Source organism: Rattus norvegicus, chromosome 15 (genome assembly GCF_036323735.1).
Source record: "Rattus norvegicus strain BN/NHsdMcwi chromosome 15, GRCr8, whole genome shotgun sequence".
Classification (NCBI taxonomy): Eukaryota; Metazoa; Chordata; class Mammalia; order Rodentia; family Muridae; genus Rattus; species Rattus norvegicus.
Genome location: NC_086033.1, coordinates 44,237,303 through 44,251,798, shown reverse-complemented (window position 1 = coordinate 44,251,798; position 14,496 = coordinate 44,237,303). Strand labels below are relative to the sequence as shown.

The following is a 14,496-nucleotide window of genomic DNA, read 5'->3' as shown; positions in this document are numbered from 1 at the left end:
GCACAGAGCAAACAGCTTGCTTGTTTCCTTCTTTACTTCAGTAGCTGAAGATCTGAGACATCCCACTCTACTCATAAAATAAAGCATCTTCTCTCAGAACAACCTGCTGACTATGAAGGTGGCAAACTTTAAGCTTCTTAGTCTATGTACCTGGTCTGCAATTAAGGCTGCCTGGGTTGAGACTAAAGACACCAGGCTACACGAAGGAAGGCTGCCAAGCTCTCCTTGTGTAATCACGAACTCCAGTGCCTGTTATCAGCTGTGTTTGCTCTGGATCACCTCCCAACTTCATTTATAACCTCTTCTCTCTTTCTACCCAGATCTACATCCCACCCCTAAAATCTCCCTCTCTCAACCCTCTTCATACTGCCATCCCCACCCTTGGAACATCCTTCAGCTTCCGATTAGATTTAATCTTAGCTAGAATTACACAGGCACCAAGCCCAGTATTTTTAACTACTGCCTAAAACACATAAGGAGATTGTTTCCAACCCACACTGCACACTGGACTCACCCAAAGAGTTCCTGGAAGATAAGGACACACACAGACCACCTAGATCAGCTAAGTAAGATTTTATGGGTAAGGAGGACAACAGAGTCAAATGACCCAAAACCTTCACATGTTAAATGAAGGAAAAGCATGGGAGAGGAGGAGAAAAACGTGTGATTTAAAGACTCTGGTGCTAAGCCTGGTATAGTTAAACACACTATACTTCCAGTACCCAGGAAGCTGAAATAGGAGAATTTCGAGTTGCCAGCCTGGGCCACACAGTGAGTTCCATGCTAGCCTGGGCTGCATATCAAGATCCTGGTTCAAAATATCCAAATGAGGGGCTGAAGAGATGGCTCAGCTGTTAAAGCACTGGATGCTCTTCCAGAGGATCTGGGTTCAATTTCCTAACAACCACATTGTGGCTCACAACTGTCTGTAACCCCAGTTCCAGGGAATCCGAAATTTCTTCTGGGCACTAAGGGCGCCAGACATACACACAGCACAGAGACATACACGCAAACAAAACACCTTACACATAAAGTTATTTTTAAAAAAATCCAAAACACTGAGCTAAACCGTCCTAGTTTTACAATCTGTTGACAAGTGACGGAGGCAGACACATGTCCTTAGCTATCAACACAGCCATGTTGGCAAAAGTCTTAGGCAGAGCTGGATGCCTTCCTGTTCAAGAAAAGGGAAAGTCTAGAGTGGAGACAGACAGGACAGTAAAACTGAGGAGTGGCTCTGACTTTTTGGTTCTCTGACAAGCGGTCACCTCCTCAGACATGTCTTCTGCTGTCCCCAGACTCATGCCTGCTAACGTGGACTGTGACCAGACATAGAAAAGGTGCATGTGGATTTAGAAAACACGTCTGGGCAAACTGACCTTGAATGCTATTGGCCTTCACAAGGTGGGCACAGTCCATCAGAACCTCCTTTGGAATGTCTTCTATCTTCTCTCCCTGCAACACAAAATAAACCAAATACTCCTCTGGGTTACTGATGGCCACTGGAGCACTCACAAGGCATTGCTGCTGCCTTAGTGGACCCGGCTTACAAGCAAGGGCTCTTCAGGTGGATTACAGAATGCTAGAACACTGACAGATGAAGTCAATTTACCGTGCCCACTACAGAATGCTACCTGAACCGAGAGAAGGCACTAACAGAAGACTATACTTAGCACATTGTAAACCATGTTGAAGACATTCACTGCACTTATGGCTCAGTAGTTTTTGACATTCTCATTCATTTCCGGAAAGCTTGGGGGAAAATGGTGTCCATTCTGACATCTAGACATCTTCTTGGCTGAGGTCCCCGTGACCTTCCTTTGAAACAGATGCCTTGGAGTTCTGGATCCCAAACATCTCACCGGCCATCTACCTCGAATCAAAATCAGGGTGAAGTTCTTATGTTCTTCACCTGCTGTGCTGCTCCCAATAGAAGATAAAGCAGGCAGCAGAGGCCACACAGCAGCAGCAATGGAAGAGCTCACACCAGTGAGCCTAGGAACTTAGAAAGTGTAAAGGCCACAACTTTGCTTTGAGTCACTTTACACTAGTGAGCTAAAAAAGCTCCCAACGGTCATGACTTTTCTATGCAAACTGGCTGTGTAGCAGCAAACACTGCTGAGAGTCTGGGTCTTCATGCTTTGGGTTGGATTCAAACCACATTGAAGGCACACAGTACCTGTCTGACATCACTCTGCAAAGCTTCAAGATATGCCAGGTCTTAACCCTCACAGTGGCTCAATAAGGAAAGAGTCGGTCCCTTCTACACAGGAGGAAGTAAGCAGTTATGTGCTACAGAGTCAGGATTCCAGGGTGTTCTACCTAGCAAGTTCCACACCAGCCACAGTGACAAAGGAAGGAAGGAAGGAAGGAAGGAAGGAAGGAAGGAAGGAAAGAAAAAAAAGGGGGGGAAAAGGCCAAAGTCAGATGAGCAGTGGATGGCCACCTACCGTCCCATCTACTCAGAAAACCGAGGCAGAAAGGTCTTTCGAACCCAAGAGTTCAAGAGCAGCATGGCCAACAGTGAGACTTTCTTTCAAAACAAACGAGCATTTCTAAATCAGGGTTTATAATGCTGAAAAGCTGCACACAATCTAAATTCTGACCCAGTAACTTTCCTATTAACTGTGCCACTATTATTAGCTCACTACAGCAATCAAAATAACAAACAAGAAAACAGCACCGAGTTTATAAACCCTGACCCTAAGAAGTACTTCCATCAGCTTGGGATAGCATGGCTGTAGGCCAAGATTAAATAGTCTAAATACATCCCAGATACGCAGACAGAACAGAAACCTCAGCTTAAATTGAACTTTCGGTAACAATGTTTTGGATGAAAACCACAAAGCAGAAGATCAAAATCATTACACCACTGTCCTTGACTTCTCAGTTGCTTAGAACCTGAACTGCAGTCTCACAGTCTGCCAACTGCAGATTTCTGAAACTCACAATGATCCCAAATTAATTCATAATCAAACCCTTCTGGCATCACTTCCCATGTTGCCTGGTGACGTCACTGTAGAGACTCCAAACACACAGCAGGTGCATGCCACCATACAACTTGAGGGCAAGGAACGATGTTGCCAGCTGCTGCAGCTCAGATTTAAGAGATTATCATATAAATTACCATCATGTATGCTTGTAATCCCAGTATTCAGAAGGGGGAATCACAAGTTCAAGGCCAGCCTGCTCTACTTAGTAAGCTCCAGACCAGGTCTCCATAGCAAGACTTTGTTAAAACCTTTTATGGACTGGGCATGACAGCATATGCTTTTGAATCCAGCACTCAGGAAGTAAAGACAGACAGATTTCTTTGAGTTCAAGGCCAGCCTTGGCTACATAATGAGACTGTCTCAAAACAAAATTTAAAAATTAGTAACATTTTTTATTTATGAAAATAATGAATAAGAGGTTGGGTGGGTTAGGCAGAGCACAGGAGGCTGAAGGGGAATTCACCAGAGCTGGATACAACACAGAGCAACAGAATACAGCATTTGAATACACATAAGGCCCACGGCAGACAGAAATGCAAATCCTCGCTTATGCAAATGAGGGGGAAGAAGAGTCCCATCCTGCATGAGCCCCAAATAATGAAACCACCCCACTCTAAAACGTGAACTGCGTTTTGTCCCTGCCTGAGTAGAAGCTGGACCCCAACTTGCTATGTAGTAACCAAGTCTGGAAATGTAGTGCCACTGTGGAGAAAGGTGGCAGGCATAGCCCTGGGCAGGCAATCCAGGCTCATGCTACTAGTGTAAGTCACGCTAAGACACGAGGCCACCCCCACTCTGTGATTCTATGTAGTCATGAGAAAAACTAAGACACATATAAGATCACTAAGTGAACTGTTAAGTCATAAAAAAGGAACATTGTCATCAAAGTCAGGGCAGAAGGGACAAGTGAGTGCACCATGATACCTCACAATGGTTTCTGGAAGAGAAAAGAAACATTAATGGGAAAACTGCTCAAATCAAGTCCAGAATTAATTGACAGTAGTGAGTGGATTTGGCCTGTTGGTTGAGATGTCTGCCATGTAATGTGAGATGCTAGCAACCGGGGAGCCATATGACCTTTGTAACTTTAAACATAATACATACAAGCACAAGTACATACACTATGTAGTTTAACTACATACTATTGAAAATACAAATACAAGCAAATTAGAAAAGAATGGTGGTGCTGTGTTACCCGGGCACATGGAATCTTTGTTCCTGAATTATCACTACTGTTTTAGACTGTCCAAAGACACTGATAACGGGGAACAAGCACCCTCGTGAGCCAGGTGGACTGGGTGAGTCTGGGAAGCAGCAGCCACCAGAAATAGATGTCAGCATCAACTGAGCTGAGGGGAACACAAGCAGAGGGACAGGCGATGCACTGAGCTGGCTAGACAACCTGGGGCTTCTACCTGGGAAATCATCCAGAATTTTCTGTAGCAATCTTCTGGGTAGGAGGAAGACATTTACTAGTCTTTATGACTTTGAACACATTTATTATTTAAGCAACTTAATCGCATGAAAAGAATATATGATGTTCATTAGTAGAGGAAAGGTCATGTTTCCATTCAGTCAGTTACCTTTTGTAATCGTAGGTACACATGAGCCGAAGAAAGTTTGTCCACGTGAAACCTACAAAGAAGGAAACCACTTTTAGCAACAACAAGACAACCATGTCTTTGTCCACTTGCACTGAAAGCATCTCATTCCTAAATAGTATTCTCTGGGACTTATCACCCATGAGGTTCCATGGAGAGCATAAGACAGTCACCATCTCCAAAGGCTGGCCAGCCAGCTGGAGAGGCAAGAGAAACTTGAGAGGTGTGCAGCTGTGCATGGCTCCAAGCCAAGGTGAGTCAGATAATAAACATGAAACATCCTGGGTAGAGTGCAGTTTCAAGGGACAAGAAGAGCTATCAGTGACCAATGGCTTTGTGGAAGAGCTGAGATTTGGCTGGCCCAACCAAAGCACAGGCTAAGAAGAAAAGCAGGGTAAGAATTTCAGACGAGAAAGGATGGAAGAAGTCAGTGAAACGCCACTGTTGCTGACCTAGGAGCTTTGCAGGACTTTGGTCTGGAGAAGAGGACAATGGGAAGTTCCTGATAGCCCTAGGTTTCCAGTGATGGCAAAGCAATCAAAACCAAGGTGTGTGTGTGTGTGTGTGTGTGTGTGTGTGTCTCTCTCTCTCTCTCTCTCTCTCTCTCTCTCTCACACACACACACACACACACACACACACTCTCTCTCTCTCTCTCTCTCTCTCTCTCCTCATGACATCAACATGCACCCCTGGATGAACCTAAGCCTAGATGGCCCTGGAACTGTCTGGAAATTATTCAGAATGGCCCACAGCACACCCCTCCCTTTCTTGAGGTAGGGCCTCACTACAAAGCCCTGGCTGGCCTGGAATTTGCTATGTAAACTGGACTAACCTTCAATACACAGAGAATCTCCTGCCTCTGCCTCCTAACTGTTGGGAATAAGGTAAGACACGACTTTTAGTTAAATTCTTAAATTCACTTTTCTTTAGTATTTGTACTGGCTAGTTAGTTTCATGTCAACTTGACACAAGCAGAATCATCACAGGAGGGAATCTCAATTGACAATATGCCCCAAAAGATGGGGCTGTAGGCAAGCCTGCAGAGCATTTTCTTAAGTAGTGATTGATGGGGAGGGCCCAGCTCATTGTCGGTATGGCCACCTCTGGGCTGGTAGTCTTGGGTTCTATAAGAAAGCAGACTGTGAAAACCAGTCAGCAGCACTCCTCATGGCCTCTGCATCAGCTCCTGCCTCCAGGTTCCTGTCCTGTGTGAGTTCCTGTCCTCACTACTTTTGATGGTATGTTAAATTGAACTGTAACTGAAAGAAACTCTTCCCCAACCTGCTTTTAGTCATAGAGTTTTATAAGAATCCTAACTAAGACAGGGTTCCATCAATTTAAAACTGAATCTTTTAAAACCGAAGTGATTTTCTTTCATATAATTCGTCAAATAAAGTTGATTCACTTTGCAACACACAGAGATGGGCCTAGAATTTAAGCATCAACAATGAACAAGGCTACACATGACTGACACGAACACTGTGACGCTGTTAACTTCAGCGGGTACTGTTCCTAACAAGGTTTGGGGAAGCCTATGGAGACCATGCAGAGTAGCAAAGGTCTGTAGTTCCAGCAGGCAGGAGTACCGTAAGTTCAGGGTTAGCCTGGACTACTTAGGGAAACCCTATCTCAAAACCAAACAAAAACCAAAGGACGGGAGCATCACTGCATCCCAGTACAGACGTCCTCAGGCATTTTCTTGTATCAACTTCTATTTTAGGTGTTAAAAGGGTCACACACTCAGTACCAGATATAGTAAGTATGACTCGGTATGAAGGCTCAGATTATGCCCTCAAAGAAGCTAAATATCCTGCTATTTGTTCTTTATATAGAACAATATTCAGACTTTGGGCAAATGATTTAAGCTGCCTCTTACTCTGAGTCATTACTGATAGCCAAAAATGGACATTACATCAGATTCGAGTCATGTTTTTCCAAGCTGCTCCTTTACTCATTTGCATTCCCTTGTAAAATTCATAGTAAATATCACTCTTAGCTGGGCATTTTTCTGCCCAGAAAAATTCATATCTTTTACAAATCTAGAAATTTTATACATCTCATTCTCCTTTCGGGATCTTAAGAAAAACATCATGCTATGAACTGACCTCAGCTGAAAGGGTGCACCTGCCATCTTGGCTCCTGCTTGCTTAGTGACAGCTCTTTATTAATAACGGCTCTTCCTACACAGCAAGAGTGGCTATTAGATTCTGTTCTTTTCTTCAAGGTCTCTTAAATGGAATGCTGTCAATAGAAACACCAAAATAATTCAACATACCTAAGTAATCAAAGCACAGAGAAGTATTCTGGCTAGAGTGGTGGCTTGAATAACAATGGCCCCCAGAGGCTCATATCTGAATGCTTAGTCACCAGGGAGTAGAACTCTTTGAAAGGATTAGGAAGGGTGGTCTTATTGGCTTAAATGTGTCACTGGGGAGTGGGCTTTGAGGCGCCACAAGTACATGCCAGGCCCAGTGTCTCTCTCCAGCTGCCTTAGATCAGGATACATCTCTCAGCTACTGCTCCAGTTCCATGTGTGCCACCATGGTGCCAGCGTGACAGCCATGGTGACAGCGGACTAAGCCTCTGAAACTGTAAGCAAGGCCCAACTAATGCTTCCTCTTAAGAGCTTCTGTGGTCATGGTGTCTTTTCCCAGATTGTATACACCATCTTCAGGCTTCATTTCATGTTTTAGATCTACAAAGGCAGAGACAGACAGAAGTGCAGGGTCTGAAACACCTACCCCTGAAACAATTCAGCACAAGCTGCTTCCTGTGAAACATCTTTCAGCTTCACTAGAAACACTTACTCAGAGTTTAAACTATGGCCACTCCAGCCTCTTGTCCTTGTGTCCTCATTCCTTCTCGCCTTCCCTCACTAATTCAGAGACTAAAATTTTCAATAAAAGAGCAACAATTACTGGAGGATGCAGAGGTCCAGGGAGTTACTCAATTCCTTAAAGTGGGGCCCATGAAAATACTACTCATTACACAGTCTCATGAGGCTTTTCTCCTTTCCTCACTTAAAAACTAATTTGTTTCTAATCTCATTTAATCCTTAGTTCTTTACTGATATTGGAATTTGAGCGACTAAGCTATGATGGCTGCTGGTAGTTAACAGGGGCGGTGCCAGGTGGACTCTGGCTTCCTGGAGCTGCGGTCCACCTCAGTGGATGCCTCTCTGAGGCGGCAGAGGCAGGGCCCCAGAAACAAGAAGCACGGCTGGAGGAGGCTCACTGAAGAGCCACTGGGGCTAGAGGGAGACCAGTTCCTGGAAGACGTACGTCTACAAGAGCGCACGATCGGTGGTTTGTTGGCAGAGGCCCCAAACGAAAGTTCTTCACGGACACTGGATTCAAGTGAAAAGAACTAAGCGAGAAGAGGACCTGGGTCCAGAATTCACAGCCATCTCCAAAACCCCCTACAGGTTAACCTTGCCCTTGAGAATCATTCTAACATCCCCGCTCCCAAAGACAACCTCGCACAGCAGGTCCCCAGTGCCAAGAAGCTCAGGCGAAAGAAGGAGCAATGGGAGAAACTGGCAAAGCAGGGTGAGCTGCCCAGGGATGTGCCCAAGGCACAGGCCCAATTTCTTAGTCTTCCTGCACCAAAGGTCAAACCTGGGCCCCAGGACATCATTGAGCCGCCCTTCTATGACCTCTGGAACCCAAAAAACACCCTGGGCAAATCTTTGATTGGTCAGGATGCATTTTTTTTCTGGAGCAGACCAACAAGAAAGGCACGAGGAAGCCACCCCACCTCCACGTTAAGCCTTGCCAGGTGCCCGCAGTGGAGGTGATTCCTGGAGGCACCTCCTACAACCCAAGCTTTGAAGATCACCAGGCCTTGCTTTGAAAGGCCCAGGAGGTGGAGCTGCAGAGTGAGAAAGACACAGGAAAGCCAGAGCAACAGCTGGCCCTGCCCACCATAGAGCAAGCTGCTACCCAGGAGTTCGTGTTTCGGGAGACGTGTGAGGGCCTGTTCAAAGAGTCTGAGGATGAGGAGGGGCCAGGCTGTGCTGAGCAGCCAGAGGCTGATGATGGGGCCACTGAGACCTTACTCACTAGTGCTGCTGGTCCTGAGAAGAGGATAGAGAAGACAGAGGAGCAGCAGCAGCGGAGGCAGGAGAAGGCTGCTCACAGGCTGCGGGTGCTGAGGAAGCCCAGCTTCAGCACCAAGAACTCTTCAGGCTGCGTGGGATCAAGGCCCAGGTGGCCCAAAGGCTGGCAGAACTGGCACGCCAGAGGGAGCAGTGCCGCATTCAGCGACTGGTAGAGGCTGACAAGCCCGAAAGGCTGGGATGGCTCAAGTACCAGGCCCCTGACATTGATGTGCAGCTCAGTTCTGAGCTGTCTGGCTCACTCAGAATGAAGCAAGAAGGTAACATCCTCTGAGACAGGTTCAAGACCTTCCAGAAGAGATATATGATTGAGCCCCGGGAACGAGCCAAGCTCAAGCGCAAACACAAAGTGAAGCTGGTGGAGAAGGGGGCCTTCATGAGATTCAGGCTCCACAGCATGTGGCTGACTGTCACTCTGTGAGCTATGGTCTGCCCAGTGGTAGCCTTCCTCCCTTTTGAAAGCTCCCAGTGTCCTGCCCTTCCCAAACCCCATGACTGGTCAACCAGTGGGGCCCCAGGAATCTAGAATTAGAGGTAAAGAGGGTGCCTAAGAGATCCGAAAGTCTCAAATCAGAAGGGGCATTAAGTGAGAAAGGCTGTGGGGTGCACCCTCCACTCATCCACCTCAGCTCTGCCCTCTGTCCTCAGGTTGTAGCTGTGCAGATGTTGGAGCCCTGTCCCTCAATAAAGTGCTATGACCCCGCTTCTGCCCCCCAAAAAAGAAAGTTCTTTGTTTAAGGAACCTCAGAAGGCTCACCAGGACAGACTCAGATGCTGTAATAGGTAAACTCTGCAAACCAGCATCAGAGAGCACCAGGCTAAAACCCTGCCCTGTACATGAGCTCAGAGTGGCTCTTGGCTCCCTGGAAGATTGTCAGGATTGACAACACATGAACTGGAATGGGTCCTGAGGTTTGGGGCTACTCCAGCTTCCCTGAGTTCTTAAATAGCTCTGAAAATAAAAGTCAACTGTGCTGAGCTTTGGTCATTCATCCCTGAACTATTAAAGGTGCCAAAGAGGTACCTATCAGCCTAGATAAGTTGGTAAGTTTCAACCTTAAAAAACAAAAAAACAAAAAAAAACTCTCAAGCTGTAATTTACTAGTGTGGGCTTTAAATTAGAATCTGTCTAAATAAATTAGAAATTCTACCTGTGTGTTTAAAAAAAATGCTTAAAAGATATGGTAAAGGGGCTGGAGAGATGGCTCAGTGGTTAAGAGCACTGACTGCTCTTCCAGAGGACCTGAGTTCAATTCCCAGCAACCATATGGTGGCTCATAACCATCTGTAATGAGATCCAATGCCCTCTTCTGGTGTGTCTAAAGACAGCTATAGTGTACTCATATCAATAAAAATTAATTTAAAAAAGTCTTTTAAAAAAAAGGTATGGTAAACTGACTTTCAAGATGTATCTGAATATATAAGCTTTCCTATACAGGCAGCCATGTGTCAATCTGTAGGCTAATGCACAGCACAAGTGAACACAGTAGCTGTGGTTCTAGAACCTGGAAGACTGAGGCAAGAAAGTGAGTTCCAGGAAAGCCTGAAATAGTCAAACTCTACCTTGAAAAAAATAAAGGGGGACAAAGAAATAGCAGGTGACTATCTACCCAAGAGGTAGATACACTGGCATCAGAGAGGCTACAGCTGGAGATGACAGATACACAAAGGGAGACCAGGAAGCATTCCTGGTGAGGGAGCCTTCGACATGTGTGTTCCTATGAAGGCAGCAAGTGAGTCAAGAATAAACTCTATAGTTATGTGCCAGCGCCATTGAGCTCTTGTTCTCAAAGCAGGCAAACCACTGTCCTATGGAGGTTGTAGGGCCTTCTGAAGGAAGGCCAGAGATTCCCAGCAGTAGTCTGCCTACCTGAGCAAAGGGGCCTACCTAAGCAGTGTCTAACCCAGTGGTACATTTGAGTGCAGAAGCTAGGACACTGTGCTGGAACAGTTTCGTTTTTTTTAACCTTTGAAATTCCTCGTGTTCCTGCCATCTCCTGGCTCTCAGTGTGAACTTTGGAATGGTAGGAGAACATGCCCAGTGGAGCCATGAACTAGAGCCTTCATAACCAAGTAGATAAAAGTCCCGTTTGGGGAGCCCCACAAATACATGGGGCTTCCAAACAAAGCCACACGTAAGTGGGAGCTTGAGCTAATGCCTGTAAGATAATAAATGGCTTGTTGCTATGATATATGATGCTCAAGGCTGTCCACCTTACTGAAAACTTAACCAGCTCTTCTGAAAAGTAGCCATCCAACCTCACAGTACTGTAAGGAAATCAGGGGGACGGGGAGCTCACAGCTGGAGGAAAGGTCTGCAGAGAATTCCAGCAATGGGCCTGGGCCTGGGGTGGGGGAGGGGCAGCAGGAGCAGTGAACTGAGGTAGGAAGAATGGTGCCCTAAGGTGAGGGAAAATCAACAGCAATGGTTTAGAAACTGAGCTGGGCCAGTAATAACCAGTACAGACCTGTTCTGTTTCTCAGCTGAAAGATGGGCCCGGTAGCTTTATAGGTCGTTGTGAAATTAAATGTACTGAAGCTGACAGTATGGGCTGGAGAGATGGCTCAGTGGTTAAGAGCACCGACTGCTCTTCCAGAGGTCCTGAGTTCAAAATCCCAGCAACCACATGGTAGCTCGCAACCATCTGTAAAGAGATCTGATGCCCTCTTCTGGTGTGTCTGGAGACAGCTACAGTGTACTCATATATAATAAATGAATAAGTGTTAAAAAATTTATAAAAAAAAAAGAAGCTGACAGTATTTGGCAGTTAAGTGCTTGAAAAATGTGCACTATCACCATCATACCTGAGTAAACAGGACCCAAGAACTTAAGCAGGGAGCGAGATACCCACTGAAATGGTAAGACTGGCTTCCAGGAGAGAGAGAAAGGAGAACTTATACAGGGAGAGAGATACCCACTGAAGTGGTTAAGACTGGCTTCCAGGAGAGAGAGTAAGCAGTGGAGAATGAACATGGACAAGACCATGGTGAGAAGCTGTGTCAGGAGCTCACCCGCACCCTTCCCTCAGGTCACAGGGTGAACTCTGAAGGGCACCACACTATTCACTCAGGAATTCCATGAACAAAAACACCATGTAGACCATGTGTTTAAATTAGAGGCAGCAGGTAGATGGCCAAGTCTGAAATCTAAATGACAATCTAAATAGAATAAAAACTGCTACTTACCAAACATCTTCAGGCCAGCCATACTTTATCAGATCTTCATCTGCAGCAAGTACAAGAGGGAAAAAGAAACTAAGGAAACTATCAAATGGAAATATTACCGGGATTTTTATGTTGGGAACGGAAAAAAATATCATCACCCCCCCACCACCACCACTCTTTCCCTTCCTTAATGAGACAACAGCAGCGGGGACTTGGGAGCTTGAAAAGAAGGAATGACAGCTTTTACAGTCAGACAATATACACTGCAGGGTTTTTTTCACACTTTAATCCAAAACCCAAAGACGTTCCCTTTGAATGATCTGAATACTGAAAAAAATCTCAGCAGCTGGGAGTCAGGAGACGCTGACTGACTGACTGACTGACTGACTGACTGACTGACTGACTATAAGCTTAAATGTCAATATGATTTTGTTCAAACTTTAAAATAATGGGTTATGTTGTAATAATGATAATAATAATGACAATAATAATAAAGGTCTGGAAATATAGTTCAGTGGCTAGACTGTTTGTCTCCTATTCCTAAAGGCCTAGGTTTGATCCCAGCACCACAGAAGCTGTGTGTGGATCACACAGCTGTAATCTCATCAACTAACAAGATGATCAAAACCCAGGCCATTCCTAGTGACTAAGGAGTTAAGGCCAGCCTTAATTGGACTGTGTCTTAAAAGAACAAACAAACAAATGGGCAGACCAAGAGAAACCCCAAAAACTCAAAGGGTATGGCTGCACACACTTGGGGAGCTGAGACTAGGGGATGGTGAGTTTGAGGGCGGCCTGGACTAAAAAGCTAGGTCAAGATCAGCTTAGTGAGACCTTGTAAGACCCTGTCTTAGAACAGTGCCAGAGAGAAAACTAAAGACAAAGAAAACAAACAACCTTTGACTGTATACTTAAAGATATTATAAACAAATCTAAAAGGGAAGCAAAGATCGTCAGTGGAGATGAAGCAGCAGCAGACGTGTGAAAGAGGGAATTGCTCTGGAAGGTAGGGTGCAGAACTCAAGTCCTGGGAGGGATTAAGAGGAACAAGCTTCTGTGGGTGGGGAACCGATTGTGTGTGAGTGTGTGAGTGTGTGTGTGTGTGTGTGTGTGTGTGTGTGTGTGTGTGTGTGTGTGTTTACTGTACTATCTGATATTTTAAATTGTGCAAGTGACAGGTAAGTCATGAAAGGTAACATCTATTAAAAACTGCAAGGAAAGCATGTGATTCCTATGTGATGGCTTTGAATGTACTTAAGAAAGGGCAGCCTACTGGCTAAGCTACACACAACCCTTGGGAGAGGACACTGCCGGCAAGAGCTGACACCAGGAGCTTTCTGCTAGATATCAGAATTTTACTATGGGAAGTGGGACGCTGAACGAATAACCAAAAAGTAAAAGAAAATACTAATAGAAAGCATTTTTAAGTGTGCTATGAATGGCTGAGGCCATCTGCTGGCTATGAAGAGAACAGACCTGCCAAGAGTTCAGCAAATACACAACTTAACAATTCCACTTATGTTGTATCGAGTGTTGTAGTTGGTTGGAAGCTGCCGGACTACTGGCAATAAATGGGTGATACCACGAATATTTCCAAAGGAGGCTTTAAAATGCAGCTTCTTTTCCTATGAGGCTACTTTGGAGGAGCTGACAGGTCCACTCAACTCTAAGTTTCCTGATGAGCAAATGTTCCACATACACAGACACAATGACACAAAACACCAGAGGGCTCTAGACATCCTCTCACAAATGGACTCTGCATCTAGGTGTCTCTACATAAATTCTACCACAAATGTGAAGGCTTCTCAACCACATTCACCATCCCCCTACAGCATGTGCTAGTATGTAATATTGTAATGTAGTAACGACTGCATTTTGTCCACATTTTAAAATGTTTTATATTTCAGAGCAGTTTTAGGTTAACAACAAAGTCAATACACACTACTTTTTATGTCTGGAGGCCAGAACACAGCAAAACCTCCACCTACGTCTTCTTAACAGAGGCTAGAATGAGGCCTCCACATATGTAAGCCCTCCATAAAGAGGAGACAACCACAGAAGGAAAAGAGAAACAGGTGGAAATGTCAGAACCACCACTAGTCCACCCACGTGAACCAGAACAGTGCAGGCCTTTGCTTAAGAAATATGTAAAGCTCCCACTCCCACCCAGCTCCCACTCCCACCCCCAGTTATAGAGTGCAAAACCTGTATCCCTCATGAAGCGGTCTGGCTAAAGATGCTTCCCAGTGGCTGTAGGCTCATGAGCCTCCACCTCTGATGTAGTAGAAAAAAAACCACACTTGGCAGTCAATCTTCTTTCATTTTCACTCTAAGTAACTATGGCTCTTGTAGCAGTGGCTTGCTGTTCAGTGTAGAACAGGGAGAAAGCCTCCTTCCCTTCAGGACCAGTGATATTATGGGCTACAAGGAGAAACTAAAACTTAAATATTAAAATAATATGGATGACTTAGCATTAGGTCACACCTTAGTCAATGCCATACACTTATTACAATGAAAGACTGATTAAAAGCGTGAGGTACTTTATTTTGCTGTGATCTGTTGTTTCTCATTTCAGAGTTCTGCTTAAGAGTGCCCATTTTGGACTTGTTTATCTCATT

The 14,496-nt window shown here is 45.2% G+C and overlaps 1 protein-coding gene and 1 pseudogene across 2 annotated transcripts in view; one reads left to right on the top strand and one right to left on the bottom strand.

Moving 5' to 3' along the window:
• The window catches only part of Ccdc25 (coiled-coil domain containing 25), a 32,391-nt gene that overhangs the window by 11,519 nt on the left and 6,376 nt on the right, over positions 1 to 14,496 (bottom strand). Inside the window, exons 2-5 of one of the 2 annotated variants that reach the window (XM_063274429.1) lie at positions 11,900 to 11,939; positions 6,702 to 6,837; positions 4,577 to 4,628; positions 1,380 to 1,455 (exon numbers count right to left, since the gene is read on the bottom strand). In XM_063274429.1, coding sequence (XP_063130499.1) covers positions 1,380 to 1,455; positions 4,577 to 4,628; positions 6,702 to 6,727 — 154 coding nt within the window. In that variant the 5' untranslated portion in view covers positions 6,728 to 6,837; positions 11,900 to 11,939. The remainder of the gene's footprint in view (positions 1 to 1,379; positions 1,456 to 4,576; positions 4,629 to 6,701; positions 6,838 to 11,899; positions 11,940 to 14,496) is intronic. The other variant, NM_001108382.1, reaches the window with a different exon arrangement.
• Nop53-ps1 (NOP53 ribosome biogenesis factor, pseudogene 1) lies at positions 7,694 to 9,567 on the top strand (annotated as a pseudogene).